This window comes from Tachyglossus aculeatus, unplaced genomic scaffold (genome assembly GCF_015852505.1).
Source record: "Tachyglossus aculeatus isolate mTacAcu1 unplaced genomic scaffold, mTacAcu1.pri scaffold_346_arrow_ctg1, whole genome shotgun sequence".
NCBI lineage: Eukaryota > Metazoa > Chordata > Mammalia > Monotremata > Tachyglossidae > Tachyglossus > Tachyglossus aculeatus.
The window spans coordinates 4289-20812 of NW_024045058.1; the positions used below are offsets into that span (position 1 = coordinate 4289).

Sequence of the window (16524 nt, forward strand, 5' to 3'; positions counted from 1 at the left end):
CCTGATCACCTTGTAACCTCCCCAGCGCTTAGAACAGTGCTTTGCACATAGCAAGCACTTACTAAATGCCATCATCATTATTATTATTATGTATACCTTCTCTATTGTACTATACTCTCCCAATCACTTAGTACATTGTTATTCACTCAGCAGGAGCTCAATAAATGCCACTGATTAATTGATCTATGTTGGTCATCACCTATATCTTTTGAATCTTTCTTCGTCTTTCCTTACAAGTCTCTTGCCAACACCTGCACTGCACCCACCTCAGTCTTAGATTATGAGCCGCTTGACGCCAGGGACCATGTCTATACCTTATCTATGTATTTCTTTCACAGTGCTTAGTACAATGCTTTGCACATAATAACGATTATAGTATTTGTTAAGCACTCATTCTGTGTCAAGCACTGTTCTAAGCCCTGGAGATGATAAAAGTTAATCAGGCAAACACGGTCCCTGCCCCATTTGCGACACACAGTCTAAGTAGGAGGGAGAATCCCCGTTTAATAATAGGAAGAAATAAATAAATACCCTTAATCTACAGGACATAAAATGAAAAGATAGGTGCAGTTCCATGTATTTTACATCATTTATTTCCCCATCATCTGAGTGATTGAAGATAAGAAAGTGTTAGCTAAGCAAAAAGATGATTTTTTCATTTTTGAGTGAAATGGATAGCTATTCTGAAAACCAAAAGGTTTCCATCACAAACTTTAATCGTGACTGAGCCCTTGGTCCCACCGTCTAAACAGGTAAATGGCACTAGAACCTATGATCATCAATTCTGAGACTGTGCCCAATCACCAAAAGAAATACAGGTAGCCAGGCTCCAAACAATCTGTTCTCTCCATCACTCTTTAGCTCGATCCAATTTAATTATTATATAAAAACAAGCTTAACATAACCCATCCTCCATTATTTTAGTTTCTCCAGTACCCCTCTCCCTTCTCCGACCTAGAAACAATAAGGAAAACTGTACTTCCCAAGGCTGTAGTACAGTGCTCTGCACACAGTAAGTACTCAATAAATACGACTGAATGAATGAATGACAAGCACCTGTCCAGGATGGTGTGGTGAAATGCCTGCCTTGAGGTACAGGACTGGACCAAATGACCTCCAGTTGATGTTTTTACCACCAGCAGGAAGGTCCAGCATAATTAGCACGGGCCTGCCTGTGAGAGGATCTGGGTTCAGATGCTGGCTCTGTCATTTGCTAAATGCATGATCGTGGGCGAGTCACTTAACTTCTGTGTGCCGCTGTGTCCTCATCTGTAAAAGGACAATTCCTGTTGTCTCTCCTATTTAGACTGTGAACCCCATGTGGGACAATGATTATGCCTGACCTGAGTATCTTGTACCTACTCCAGCGCTTAGTACAGTGCTCTGCACACAGTAAGCACTCAATAAATGCAACTGAACGAATACTTCAGCACTTATTACAATGCTTAACAAACACCTATTTTAGCTCTAGGATTTCATGACCATCACAACTCTTAGTGTGCATCTCTGATCAAGTCTCAGAAAGTCTCAAATTACTCCCGATTGACTTCCTTTCTATAATTTGCTTACCTTTGTGTACAATTACTCAATTTACACAGCGGTGGGATTTAGAGGATGATTTTCCTTAGAGAGGGAAGTTTGTCCCCGCTTTGGGGACATCTCAGTTCTCCCACTATAGATGGTGTCAAAGCAGCGGCAGGTGACACAGTAATCACAACCCTGGAGGGAAGTGAGTTCACACCATTTCATCCCTTTAATTGCTGCCCCGTCTGGGCCCCACCAGGAACAGACAAGACAAGGTCCCCATTACCGTAGGCTGAGGGAGAGCAGACAGAACCAGGTGAGTGATTGGTGGCTGTTGGGCTCTCAGCAGGGATGCGAGGGAGAAGCCAAGTGGGATGGCATTCATGGTTCGGGGCACTGAGAGGTCGGGCTGAGGCAATATTGTCACAAAGGCCCCTAACTGGCATCTTTGTGAGAGCAGTTGAGGGTTCCGGATTCGTCTGGTGATTTCTGTTCATGAAGCCGGAGTGACTTTGCTCTTCCCCACTCCCAGCTCCACAGCACCTATGTACATATTACCAATTGTATTTATCTGTTTTGATGCCTGTCTCCCCCATTCTAGACTGTGAGTCTGTTGTGGCCAGGGAATGTGACTGTTTATTGCTGTATTGTGCTCTCCCAAGAGCTTAGTATAGTGCTCTACACACAGTGAGTGCTCAGGAGAAGCTCAGTGGAAAGGACATGGGCTGTGGAATCAGAGGTCATGGGTTCAAACTCCAGCTCTGCCAATTAGCTGTGTGACTTTGGGCAAGTCACTTAACTTCTCTGTGCCTCAGTTACCTCAACTGTAAAATGGGGATAATAATAATAATAATCATAATGTTGGTATTTGTTAAGCGCTTACTATGCACCAAGCACTGTTCTAAGCGCTGGGGTAGATACAAGGTAATCAGGTTGTCCCATGTGGGGCTCACAGTCTTAATCCCCATTTTACAGATGAGGGAACTGAGACCCAGAGAAGTTAAGTGACTTGCCCAAAGTCACACAGCTGACAAGTGGCAGAGCTGTGATTTGAACCCATGACCTCTGACTCCAAAGCCTGTGCTCTTTCCACTGAGCCATGCTGCTTCCCATGTGAGCCCCCTGTGGGACAACCTGATCACCTTGTAACCTCCCCAGTGCTTTGAACAGTGCTTTGCACATAGTAAGCGCTTAATAAATGCCATCATCATTATTATTATTAATAAGTACAATTGAATGAATGAATTAATGAATGACTTCCTGGTGTCTATCTGAGGGCTCGAGATTTGTCTATAGCATGTCCTTTTCCTGGTGCATTCAATGGGCTCAGTCAGGGGAATCCCACTTTATTAATCTCATTCCTTTAATTAAGGTCACCACTCATATACTGCATCCACTTCTCCAATTCAAAGCCCCTTAAAACCATATTAACTCCAAGAGATATTCTCTGACTAAGCAAGACTGCAGAGAAGGAGAGAGATCATGGCTAGAAGATGTAGATTTGGGAATCATCTGCCTAGCAATAGTCAATGAAGCCAAGGGAGTGAATGAGCTCTTCAAGGGAGTGGGTGAAGATGGAGAATAGAAGGGGACCCAGAACTGAGGCCTGAGGGAATCCCACAGTTAGGGGGTGGAAGGCAGAGGAGGAGCCTGTGAATGAGGCAGAGTATGATAGGAGTGCCCAGAAAGATAGGAGGAGAATCAGGAGGGGTGAGTGTCAGCGAAGGCAAGGTTAGATAATGTTTCCAGGAAGGGGGTGGACCACAGTGTCTAAAGTACATTCCGGGTCGAGGAAGATTAGAATAGAGTAGAAGCCGTTAATTTAACAGGAAGAAAATGACTGGTGACCTTTGAAACTTCCCTTGATGCCCTCAAAATGACCTTCTCTTGTACTTCCCAAGCGCTTAGTACAGTACTCTGCACACAGTAAGCGCTCAAAAAATACGAATGAATGAATGAATGAATGAACTAAATTCACTCACTCCACTTTCCCTCTGCCAATCTCGGACCACTAACCCACAGCCCTGAATCATCTCCTCAGTACACTTCCTTCACTCCTGTACATGAGCTGTAGATCACTGCTGGTTGTCCATTTCAAATGCATCCTCTCCCCTCCTCCACCCGGCAACATTTTCACTCCGTCCTTATTGACTCCTGGTGCACCTTGCCCTCACCAGTTGTTTCAGATGTGTGACTCCCTTCTGAAGCCTTCTGTCCCCCTGACAGCCCACCATCTCTTTCCCCCAGTGATCTGGCCCTATCCTTCATCGATAAAATTGAAACCATCGAGCATCATCTCCCTAAAATCTCCCTTGCTCTTTTCCAGTTCCTCCGGCCTTCTGCCCATTCTTCGAGTTTCCTACCTTTCCCAGGAGTTTCTCAAGAGATCTCCCACTGCCTCTCAGAATCTACCCCCTCCACTCTCCGCACCTTATAAAAACACTTGTCCCCTCTCTTCTTCCCTCCCTGACCACCATCTTCAACCATTTACTTTACAGTGGCTTCTTCCCCACTGCTTTTACACATTTTCATGTATTCCCTAGCCTAAAAATACCCCTCTCTTGACCCCAAGGCCCCTGCAGTTATCACTCTATCTCCCTTCAACCATTCCTCTCCAAATTTCTTGAGGGAGTTGACCCCCTCCAATGTGGCTTCTTTCCCCTTTGCTCCTCCAAAACTGTGCTCTAGACTCGTATTTACTGCACAGAAGGCGGCAATGGTAAACCAATTCCGTATTCTTACCAAGAAAACACTATGGATACGCTACCAGAACAATTGCAGTTGGAGAGAGGGGCGTTCTGAGAGTGATGCGTCCGTGGTGTCGCTATGCATCAGAAATGACTTGGCGGCATAAGACAAGACAACGATTGTTATAGGATTATTTGGGTAATGTTAGAAGAATGTTCAGTGCTGCAGAAATCCCATAAAAGATAAAGCAAACCTATCCCCAAGATCTTAAAAAGGGACAGGAGGAAGGGTTCTCACAGAATTGTGTTGAAGGAGAAAAAGGCAGGAAAGAGAGGCCAAAGTCTCAACTCGGTCAGCCCCACGTCTTGGTTTTGTGTCACCCCAAGCATGCCCCATGACTTCCCTCAGACACCCTGGACTCAAGGACACATGTGACATCACATGCACGAGAAACAACATGCCCAATTTTCCTGTACCCACCCAAGCGCTTAGTATAGTGCCTGATTCACAGTGAGCACTTCACAAATACCATTATTATTATTATTACTATAAATCAGCACTACGGTCAATCTCAAGAGGTTGTTTCATGAAAATTATACAAAGTGGATATAGCCTGCTTTTGGAACAAAGAAAGTCAGACATTGTCCTCGGATACCTCATTTTCTCTAATTTGAGGATTTAAAGTTGATAATTCCCATTGGGTTTGTCTTTTTAAGGTCCTGTGGGTTCTTCAGATCCAAATGCAATCAAGAAAATGCTTTGGGAGGACTTGATTGTCTCAGTGTTATTCCTGACTCAGACCGGGATTGGGATCCTGGGAAACTCAGCACTGATGATGCTTTATGTCCGTGTCTTCACTGCCCAGCCCCGCCGGGTAAAGCCCACCGACCTGATCATCACCCACCTGACCGTGGCCAACACAGTGACACTTCTCACCCAGGTAGTCCCAGGGATCGTGCTGGCCTTCAGGTGGGAGGATATTATGGATGTCATATGGTGCCAGATCTTCCTGTACACGAGGAGAGTGGCCCGGGGCCTTTCCATCTGCACCACGTGTCTCCTGATCACATTCCAGGCTGTCACTATCAGTCCCAGCACCTCTTGCTGGGCCCGGCTCAAACCTAGGACTCCCAGGTTTATCTTCCCTGCCTTAATTTTCTCTTGGATCCTCTGCTTGTTGTTGGACATAAATATTCTGAGAATGAGTAAAGCGACCAAGAATGCTATGGCCACAGTTCATAATGTCACTAGGAAATTTTGTGCATGGTCACTCCAGGCAGTAGATTTAAAAGATATTGGATTTGTAAGCGCCTTTACTCTCCGAGATGCCATCTTGATGTGTCTCATGGGCTGGTCCAGTGGCTACATGGTGATGGTTCTACACCAACACCGCAAGCAGGTCCAGCATATCCACAGCACCGGACTCTCCCCCAAGTCCTCCCCCAAATCCAGAGCCACCCAGACCATCCTAGTCATCGTCAGCTGCTTTGTATCCTTTTATTGCATCAACAGTGGTACTGTGCTTATGACTTATGTGGTGAAGGATACTCTGAAACTCTATGATCCTGCCACCTTTCTGGGCTCGTGTTTTGCATCCATCTGTCCCCTGGTTCTCATCAGCAATGATCCCTGGCTCTGCAGACTCCTGTGTGTTCTCAAAAAGGTGTGAGGTCTTCTTCTTTCCATAGGTATCTCCTCAACATCTCCACTTGGTTGTCCCACCAACATCTCCTATTTTACAGATGCAAAAAGAACTCCTCATCTTCCCTCCTGCACTTTGTCCTCCCCCTGCCTTTCCCATCACTGTAGACAATACAACCATCCCCCCTGTCTTACAATTCCGTAACCTTGGAAGGATCCATAACCTTGGAATCTTCCCGAGCAATGATCCTCAAATGAGGAGCAACGGGGCTTAGTAGATAGAGGACAGGCTTGGAAGTCAGAAGGACCTGGGTTCTAACCCCTGCTCCATCTTAACTTGGACAATTTACTTCACTTCTCTGTGCCTCCATTTCCTCAACTGTAGAATCGGGATTAAGACTGTGAGCCTCACATAGGACAGGGACTGCATCTAACCTGATTAGCTTGTATCTGCCCCCAGAGCTTAGTACAGTGCCTGGCACATAGTAAGCCCTTAACAAATGCCATAAATAATATACAAAACTCATCTCTCTCATTCAACGTATTAAATCTGTCACCAAATCCTGTCAGTTCTAGCATTGGTGGTTCAGTGGTAGAATTCTCGCCTGCCACGCGGGAGGCCCGGGTTCGATTCCCGGCCAATGCAAGAAGTACTACTTTCACAACATCTCTAGAATCCACCTTTTCCTCTCCATCCCAACTGCTTCCATGCTGATACAAGCACTGATTAAATCCCTCATCCGCCCCCTTGTTTACCTCCCTGCCTTCTCTCTCTCCTGTCTGCAGTCTAGTCTTCACTCTTCTACCTGGATCATTTTCCTCAAAAAGCATTCAGCTTATTTATCCCCACTCCTAAAGAACCTCCGATACTTGCCCACCCACCTCGGCGTTACGCAGAAAACTTTCACTATCGGCTTTAAAGCTCTCTAATCAGCTCTCTCCCTCTCTGCCTCACTGATTTCCTACTTAACGCAGCTTGCACATTTTGCTCCTCCAACGCCCACCTACTCCTGGTAACTCGATCTCCTCTGTCTTGCCACCAAACCCCTTTCCTACAACCTCCCTCGGATCTATATGACATATACTATAGGTCATCCATCTTCCCACCTTCAAAGCCTTATTAAAATCACATCTCCTCCAAAGTTGGGTTTTTTTTGCCCCCATTCCCGAGTGAAAAGAGCCAACCCAAAGAAACCCAAGGTTTTCCTTATATCCATGTTCCATTATCCAATCCTTGACCTCAGTGGGTAAAAAGGAAACAGGCTCCTCGACCCATGAACATCAGGTCTAGGGTAGAATCTGTCCTGCCAAAAGAACCAATGGGCTAACATTCCACAGCCAGCAGTAAAGTATCTCTCCCAAAGGCTCATCAACCGTATTCACTGCAATGCTGAGATTAAAAGCACACTGAGCATCAACCACAGTCCATCTCTTTGTCCATCCAGTCATCTACAGCAACATGGGCCGTGCCCTGACCTAGAAAATGTAATGAAAGTGTGAACAGATGTTCACACTTTTGTCCAGAAACGCTCTGGGCATATTACTCCCCTCCTCAAAAATCTCCAGTGGCTACCAATCAATCTGCGCATCAGGCAGAAACTCCTCACCCTGGGCTTCAAGGCTCTCCATCACCTCGCCCCCTCCTACCTCACCTCCCTTCTCTCCTTCTACTGCCCAGCCCGCAACCTCCGCTCCTCCACCGCTAATCTCCTCACTGTACCTCGTTCTCGCCTGTCCCGCCATCGACCCCCGGCCCACGTCATCCCCCGGGCCTGGAATGCCCTCCCTCTGCCCCTCCGCCAAGCTAGCTCTCTTCCTCCCTTCAAGGCCCTGCTGAGAGCTCACCTCCTCCAGGAGGCCTTCCCAGACTGAGCCCCTTCCTTCCTCTCCCCCTCGTCCCCCTCTCCATCCCCCCATCTTACCTCCTTCCCTTCCCCACAGCACCTGTATATATGTATATATGGTTGTACATATTTATTACTCTATTTATTTATTTATTTATTTTACTTGTACATTTCTATCCTATTTATTTTATTTTGTTGGTATGTTTGGTTCTGTTCTCTGTCTCCCCCTTTTAGACTGTGAGCCCACTGTTGGGTAGGGACTGTCTCTATGTGTTGCCAATTTGTACTTCCCAAGCGCTTAGTACAGTGCTCTGCACATAGTAAGCGCTCAATAAATACGATTGATTGATTGATTGATTGATGTCTTTCCTGGAGATTGTTCCAAATAACTTCTAAAAATCACTCCTGGGTCTTATGTTCCAAGACAATCACAACTCCTACTGTGCATCTCTTTTCAAGGCCCCGAAGTGTATCCTTCCAAACTTACACTTGTTAATCACCAATTCATTTAATGAATTCTTAAATGAATCAATTCAACCATGACTGCGATTTGGAAGAGGGTTTCTACCAAGGAGGGAAGTTTTTTCCTACTTTGGAGACGTTGCACACTCCATGTGCAGATAGTGTCCCCGCAACAGCGGGTGATGCAATAATGGCAGCTCTGGGTGGAGATGAGCTCACACCGCCCCGTCCCTATAACTGCTGCCTGGGCTGGGCAGCACCAAGAGCAGACAAGACAGACCCCCTCGTGGCACAGCGTGGTGGCAGAACAGACTCGTCCAGGTGAGTGAGGCTCTGATTCCAGAAGGGAAGAAAGAAGCAGAGCAGGAAGGAGGGCTGCCTGGGTTGGAGGATTCTGGGGATTTGGGGGGTGTTCGTGTTAGGGAACAGAAGAGTGAGCAACTGATTTCTCAGCCTGTCTCCATGGCCTGCTTCCCAGGGACTCCTCAATCTACATCTTCAGCTCTAACCACTTTCGTTCTCTACAGTCTCCCATTTCTTCCTGCACTCAGGACATCTCTTCTTGGATGTCCCATTGACACCTTAACGTGTCCAAAATAGAACTTCTCACCTCCCCACCCAAATCCTGTCCTCCCCCAGACTTTGCCATCACTATAAGCAGCACCACTATCCTGACTGTCTCACAAACCCATAACCTTGGCCTTACACTCATCTCTCATTCCACCCACATATTCATTCTGTCACCAAATCCCGTCAGTTCTACCTTCGCAACACTTCTAGAATCCACCTTTTCCTCTCGATCAAAACTGCTACCACGCTGATCCGAGGACTTATATCCCAGTTTTGACTACTGCGTCAGCCTCCTCGCTGACCTTTCGTCCTCCTGCCTCTCCTCACTTCCAGTCCTTATTTTATTCCGCTGCCCAGATCATTTTCCTAAAAAAACATTCAGTCCACATTTCCCCACTCCTCAAGAACACCCAGTGGTTGCTCAGTCACCTTCTCCCCAAACAGAAACTCCTAACCATAAACTTTCAGGCACTCAAATAATTCTTCCTCTCCTACTTTACCTTGCGGAACTCCTACTAAACCCCAGCCCACACACTTGGCTCCTCTAACACCAACCTACTCTCTGTACCTCGATCTCTCATCTTTCTCACCACCAACCCCTTGCCCCTATCCTCCCTCTCGCTTGGAATTTCCTCCGCTTTCTTATTTGACAGGCCATCATTCTCCCCATCTTCAAAACTCTACAAAAATAATAACTTCTCTAAGAAGCCTTCCCCGAATAAGCCTTAATATCCCCTATTTGCTTTCCCTTCTGTCACCTATCCATTTGGATCTGTACCTCTCAAGCACTTAGCTACTCATCTCCACTCCACAGTACTTATGTATATATTCATCTGTCATTTATTTTAATGCCTGCCTCCCCTCTAGTCTGTCCTACCTGCCTATTGAACCTACTCTCCTAAGCACTTGACACATTGCTCTGCACAAGGTAAGCACTCATTACATACTGATTGATTGATTAATTGATTGATTGATCGATTTCTGGCCTGGATCTGAAATAGTTTTGACCTTCGAGAACTGAGAGCATGGGGATATTGTTGGGGAAAATAGAGTGAAGAAGCGGGTATAGGGTTATGGGCTGGGGATAGGGTGGATGGCTTGGGGTTTCACCAGTTGCAAGACAGGAGCCAAACACCAAGACTTCTGGATTTTCTTGGTTTTAAGGCACAGCCTAAAAATGATTTAAATGCATTGCATTTAACTAGATTCCTCTCTTTCACCTCTTTCTTTCCTTTTTCTTTACTTTTCCTGTCTTCATTGACTAATTGTGTCTTACCTATTCTTTCTACCTTCCTTTTTGCTTCTTTTTCCCTTCACTCATATTAATGAAGGGTCTAGAGCCCCCGAAAATAGGAGTTTCTGTTTTAAATACCATTTAGTTCAAATTTTATTCTCCAATCTGGTTGGGTTCTATTATATTTTCTTTGTTTTCTGATTTGTCCACTTTGAAGTATTCATTGGGATACCTGTTATTACTGCTCTCATTAATTATTGAGCATATTGCATCTTGTAACATTTAGGTAGATTACCAGGAGTTTGGATGTTGATTTTCTACTATCGCTGATGAGTAGATTAGACTTTCCCTAGATGGAATGACTTTGCATTTGTTCCCATCCAGGTCTATGTACTACTTTTCAGTCTATTCTCTCCCGGGGTCCTCTTATTTTGTATGTACACCTCACTGGTACTTCATCAACTGAAAGAGCTTCATATCAACTGTGACCTTGGAGATTTCACGGTACATTTCTTCTTCTGGGTAATAATAACTGTGGCATTTGGTAATCACTTATACGTAAAATACAGTGTTAAACTCTGGAGTAGATACAGAGAAGCAGTGAAGCAGAGAAGCAGCGTGGCTCAGTGGAAAGAGCCCGGGCTTTGGAGTCAGAGGTCATGGGTTCAAATCCTGGCTCCACCAATTGTCAGCTGTGTGACTTTGGGCAAGTCACTTAACTTCTCTGTGCCTCAGTTACCTCATCTGTAAAATGGGGATTAAGAATGTGAGCCCCACGTGGGACAACCTGATCACCTTGTATCCCCCCCCACCACTTAGAACAGTGCTTTGCACATAGTAAGTGCTTAACAAATACCATTATTATTATTATACAAAATAATGACATCAGACACACTGCCTGTCCCACTAAATTAAGTAAGAGGGAGGACGGGTATTGAATCCACATTTTACAGATGAGGAATCTGAGACACAGAGAAGGTAAATGAATTTCCCAAGGTCAAACAGCAGGAAAGTGGCAGAGCCAGGACCAGAACTCAGGCCTCTCATTTCAAGGTCCATGCTCTTTCCACTAGTTCATGCTGAGTACGGTACTCTGAGAATCTGTGCATTGTTGGATCTCTGACCTTTCTGTGATCATCTCTGCCCATAGTTAGAGGTGTTGTCACCTCTAGAGCTGGTGCCCTGGGTCCACCCCTGGTTCCTGCTGTCTGTTGTCCCTTTGGTCACCATCAGCAGAAAACCCTCCTTGTCAATGGCTGGCCAGAACCCTCCTCCCTTCACCAGGAATCTTTGATGGCTGTAAATTGTTGGATACAAATTATAGGGCTTTAAAATCAGTTGCTGTGAATGCCGATGATATTCCTCTTTCCCCCCCACCCCCATTCAAAGGGGTTTCTCTATCCAATCCCCCATTGACTATCAGGGTATGAATGAAAATCAAACACCTCCCTTTTGTGGTGCAAATTGCTTCATTGCCAGGTGGATTACAAGAGAACAGTTTATTTTTCTTCAAGGAGGTTAGATGACAGTCATATCCCATACCCCATCAAGACAACAAGAATGCCATAACTGATCCTCAGAATAATTTCTACTGGATAAACCCTCTGGAGGTCAGAGATTTTGTCTACCAGCTTTACTGTATTGTTCTCTCCCATAGTAAATGCTTAATACAGGGTTCTACACACAATGATTGATTGAATTATTGGAAAGTGAGCAATGGAAAATGAAGCTAGGGTGGTAAGAAGGGAGAGGACAATTGTTTTGATTAGATGAGAAAGAATTAATTTCTCAGGTCAGGGATCATGTCTACCAACTCTACTGTCCTCTTTTAAACACTTAGTACAGTGTGCTGCACAAAGTGAGTGCTTAATAAATACCACTGATGAGTTGATTGATCAGAAGCTTCACCCAACATACTGTCAGTACAGAATTCATTTATTCATTCAATTGTATTTATTGAGTGCTTACTGTGTGCAGAGCACTGTACTAAGTGCTTGGGAAGTACAAGTTGGCAACATACAGAGACGGTCCCTACAGCAACAGCCGGCTCACAGTCTAGAATCTTCCCAACATGTTGAGCAAAGAATATATGACAACTTGCTAGGTGCTTCAAATTATAATTTTGGAAGCTAGCAATGATGTGTCCTTTGGGGTTTCTCTTTGAAGTTTCCCGAGCTTCACAGATCTGAAGCCATCAAGACGATGCTTTGGAGTGACCCGATCTTCACAATTCTCTTCGTCACTCAGATTGGGATTGGTGTTCCGGGGGAACTCAGTGCTGCTCACACTGTATATCACCATCTTCATTCTTCAGCCCTGTCGCAAGAAGCCTATTCACCTGATCCTAGCCCTCCTGACTGTGAACAACACAGTGACACTTCTCACCCAGTTGACCTCATGGAGGGTTCTGGCCTTCAGGTGGGAGAATTCTCTGGATGTGATGGAATACCAGGTAGCCTAGGACACCAGGAGAGTGTCCTGAGGCCTTTCCATCTGCACCACGTGTCTCCTGAGAGTGTTCCAGACTGTCCCCATCAGTCCTGGCACCTCCTGCTGTGCTCCAATCAAACATCGCATCCCCAAGTATATTCTCCCTTCCCTTCTCTCCTTTTGGGTTCTAAATCTGTTGGTAGAAATTAATGCACTAAAATCCATTACAGCCATGAGAAGGAATGCCGCTGTCCCGGTAAATGATACCAGCAGAGAATCGGGTCCCAGTTCACTCCAAGTTGTTTTAAACAAGCTTGTGTCTGTCATGCTCCTCCTTGATCTCTTATTTGTGTTATTTGTGACTGGCCAGTGGCTACATGGTGGTTGTACTACACCAACACCACAAGCAAGTTCAGCACATCCTCAGCACCAGCCTCTCTCCCAAATCCTCCATGGAGAACAGAGCCACCCAGACCATCCCAGCCGCAGGGCTCAGTGGAAAGAGCACTGGCTTGGGAGCCAGAGGTCATGGGTTCTATTCTTTCTTAGTATCTTTCTTAGACATTGGTCCAAATGACCTCTTAAAGCCTCTCTTGGCTCTAAGATTCTAAAACAATCACAACTTCTATAATGCACATCTGATCAAGGCCCCAGTTTACTCTCCCAAACTTATACTCTCCAATCATTAATTCACTCAATTAACTGCTTCATGAATTAAATCAACCATCAGTGTGATTTGGAAGAGGATTTCCATCAAGGAGGGAAGTTTATTCCTACTGTAGAGATGTCTCAGACTCCCCGTGCAGACAGTGTGCCAGCTACAGCAGGTGATGCCATAATGGCAGCTCTTGGGGGAGATGAGCTCAGCGCCTCAGCCGTATAACTGTTGCCTGGGCTGGGCATCACCAGGCACAGACAAGACAGACCCCTCATGACACAGCACGGTAGTAGACAGACTAGTCCAGATGAATGCCTTTTTATTTGCGACACTCTGATGCCAGAGGAAAGACAGAAGCAGAGCAGGGGGAAGGGTTGTCTGTGTTATAGGAGTCTTGCGATTCTGGGAGTGTGCATCTGAGGAGGGACTAAAAGGTCTCTATGAGAAGCCGAGTTCTCGGCCTGTCTCCAGTACCTGCTTGAGAATGTCTACCCAATCTACTTCGGCAGCCCTGACCTCCCTCCGTCTCTGCAGTCTCAAATTTCCTCCTACCTTCAGGACATCTCTCCTTGGATGTCCTGAGGAACACATGTCCGAAATAGAACTCCTCATTTTCCCTCCCAAATCCTGCCCTTCCTCAGGCTTTCCTCAAGAATTTCCTCCCTTTCTCGTAAGTGTGTATCCTTGGCATTATACTAAACTCATCTCTCTCACTCAGCCTGGATGGCCTAGTCGTTAAAGCACAGGCCTTGGAGTTAGAAGGACCCGGGTTATAATACTGGCTCCACCACTTGTTTGCTATGTGATCCAGGCAGAGAAGCAGCATGGCTCAGTGGAAAGAGCCTGCGCTTTGGAGTCAGAGGTCATGGGTTCAAATCCTGGCTCCACCAACTGTCAGCTGTGTGACTTTGGGCAAGTCACTTCACTTCTCTGCACCTCAGTTGCCTCATCTGTAAAATGGGGATGAAAACTGTGAGACCCCCGTGGGACAACCTGATCACCTTGTAACCTCCCCAGCGCTTAGAATAGTGCTTTGCACACAGTAAGCGCTTAACAAATACTATTATTATTATTATTATTATTATGTAATCTAAGTCACTTCACTTCTCTGATCAGCAGTGATCCTCACATCTCCAGACTCCAGACGTCCTTTAAGGGAGGTGTTAGACACTTCACCTCCACTGAATTCAGGTAACTAGTCAAGTAATAATAATAATAATTTTTGCTAAGCACTTACTATGTATCAAACACAGTATTAAGCATTGGGGTAGATACAGTGCAACCCAGTTGGACACAGTCCCGATTCCACATGGAAATCACAGTCTAAGAAGGAAGGGGAACAGATATTTTATTCCTATTCTACAGATGAAGAAACTGAGGTACAGAAAAGTTAAGTGACTTTCCCAGGTCACAAAGCAGGCAAGGACAGAGCTCTAACTCAGTGTTCTCTTCTTAACTGGGAATGGACCCTCTGCTGCTCTGGCCCAGAACAGTTGATCTGTCATAGTGCTGCCGTGTTTCTAGAGAACACTGGCCTTTATTATCTGATAAGAGAAAGGAGCCTTGGACTCACACCAATTGAATTCAAAATGAGGGAGAGAGATCTAAAGTGTCCAGACTCAGTTTTTTGTTTTTTGTTTTTTTGTGAGGTGTTCCAGTTATGCTTCCGTTTTGGATCAAGAAGTGTCACACTCTTCAGGATAAACTGCTCCAAGAGTCTGCTTCTTTGCTATGACAGGAGACTTTCCAGACAGTGGAGGGAGGAATGTCACCTGTCCTTGATCTCTGAGTTCATAGGAGGGAGGAGGAGTGAGTGAGAAGGTGGAGGGGAGGAGGGACTTTCCCCTCTTAGTTGATCCACTGGAGTATGGAGATCACTGCTGATAATCACCAAAAGGCAAAAGAAGACATAGCCTCCTCCCAGAAATAATACAGGATCATGAAACCTCAACTGATCAACTTTGATATAATTCAAAGGCAGTGTGATGCTGCTGGAGATACAGTGAAAGCTGACAAACTAGGAGACTGGGAACAGGGTGGTCCGGGTGGCTCTGGTGTCCACAGAGGATTTGGGGGAGGGGCTGGTGCGATAGATGTGCTGGGCTTGACTCATCTCTCTCATTCAACCCACATATTCAGGCAAGACAAGGAGAGAAGTCGGGCTAGAGGGGTAGATTTGGGAATCATCCACATAGAGATGATAGCTGAAGCCATGAGAGCAAGTGAATTCTTCAAGAGAGTGGGTGTACATGGAGAATAGAAAGAGTTTTAGAACTGAATCTTGAGTTACTCCCAAAGTTAGGGGATGGGAGATAGAGGAGGAACCCATGAAAGAGACTGAGAATAAACAGCCAGAGAGGGAGGAGGAGAACCAGGAGAGGACAGTATCAGTGAAGCCAAGGTGAGACAGTGTTCCCAGGAGAAGGGAGCAGTCCACAGTGTTGAAGAGAGCTGAATCGTCAAGGAGGCCATTTGATTCAGCCAATAGGAGGTCATTGGTGACTTTAGAGAGAGGGCAGTACCCTTGGACTGGAGGAAGCAGAGGCCAGACAAAGTTCAGGAAAAGAATTGTACAAGAGAAAGTTTAGGCAGTGGATGTTAGCAACTTTCATGAGCAATTTGGGAAAGTATGGTAGGAGAGGGGTGGGACAATAACTGGGGGGTTCTGCGGGCTGAAGGGAGGGGGTTTTAAGATAAGTGATACATGGGCATGGTTCAAAACAGTGGAGGAGGAGACATTGGCAAGTGAGCGGTTGAAGATCAATCAATCAATCAATCAATCGTATTGAGTGCTTACTGTGTGCAGAGCACTGTACTAAGCGCTTGGGAAGTACAAGTTGGCAACATATAGAGACGGTCCCTACCCAATAGTGGGCTCACAGTCTAGAAGGGGGAGACAGAGAACAAAACCAAACATATGAACAAAATAAAATAAATAGAATAGATATGTACAAGTAAAATAAATAAATGAATAGAGTAATAAATATGTACAAACATATAGACATGTATACAGGTGCTGTGGGGAAGGGAAGGAGGTAAGAAGGGGGGATGGAGAGGGGGATGAGGGGGAGAGGAAGGAGGAGGCTCAGTCTGCGAAGGCCTCCTGGAGGAGGTGAGCTCTCAGTAGGGCCTTGAAGGGAGGAAGAAAGCTAGCTTGGCGGATGTTGGGAGGGAGGGCATTCCAGGCCAGGGGAGACCCTGGTGACAATCAGGGAGAGAAGAAAGGAGGGGTAAGTGTTTTAATAAGGTGGGAAGGGAAGGGTTAGGAAGTGCAGGTGGAGATGGCAGAATCTGAGAGGAGGAGGGAGATCGCCACCTGAGGTACTGCTGGTGAGGATGGGAGAGTCAAAGCGGGTTAGAAGGAGGGAGTCATTGGAGAGTAGTAGGGGAGAGTCTAAGAAAAGTGGCCACTGCCACAAGAAGTGTTTTCATTAGAAATATCTTAAGGAAACCTCTCCACTGGCACTATTTCC

The 16524-nt window shown here is 45.8% G+C and overlaps 1 protein-coding gene and 1 non-coding gene across 2 annotated transcripts; both read left to right on the forward strand.

Moving 5' to 3' along the window:
* The first annotated feature begins 4653 nt into the window (after nucleotides 1-4653).
* On the forward strand, nucleotides 4654-7353 carry LOC119923878 (vomeronasal type-1 receptor 4-like). Its single transcript, XM_038743068.1, has 3 exons — nucleotides 4654-4684; nucleotides 4929-5875; nucleotides 7192-7353. The coding sequence occupies exons 1-3, from the start codon at nucleotides 4654-4656 to the stop codon at nucleotides 7351-7353; spliced, it is 1140 nt and encodes a 379-aa protein (XP_038598996.1).
* On the forward strand, nucleotides 6429-6499 carry TRNAG-GCC. Its single transcript has one exon. It is a non-coding gene; the product is annotated as a tRNA-Gly (tRNA).
* Nucleotides 7354-16524: the final 9171 nt, after the last annotated feature.

Bases quoted from the DNA above. Each gene is read 5' to 3' on its own strand.
- LOC119923878 (XM_038743068.1), top strand. From the start codon at position 4,654: ATGCACGAGAAACAACATGCCCAATTTTCCT. The intron at 4,685-4,928 runs GTACCCACCCAA...TGTCTTTTTAAG, and splicing joins ACAACATGCCCAATTTTCCT to GTCCTGTGGGTTCTTCAGAT. The intron at 5,876-7,191 runs GTGTGAGGTCTT...AACATTCCACAG, and splicing joins TCCTGTGTGTTCTCAAAAAG to CCAGCAGTAAAGTATCTCTC.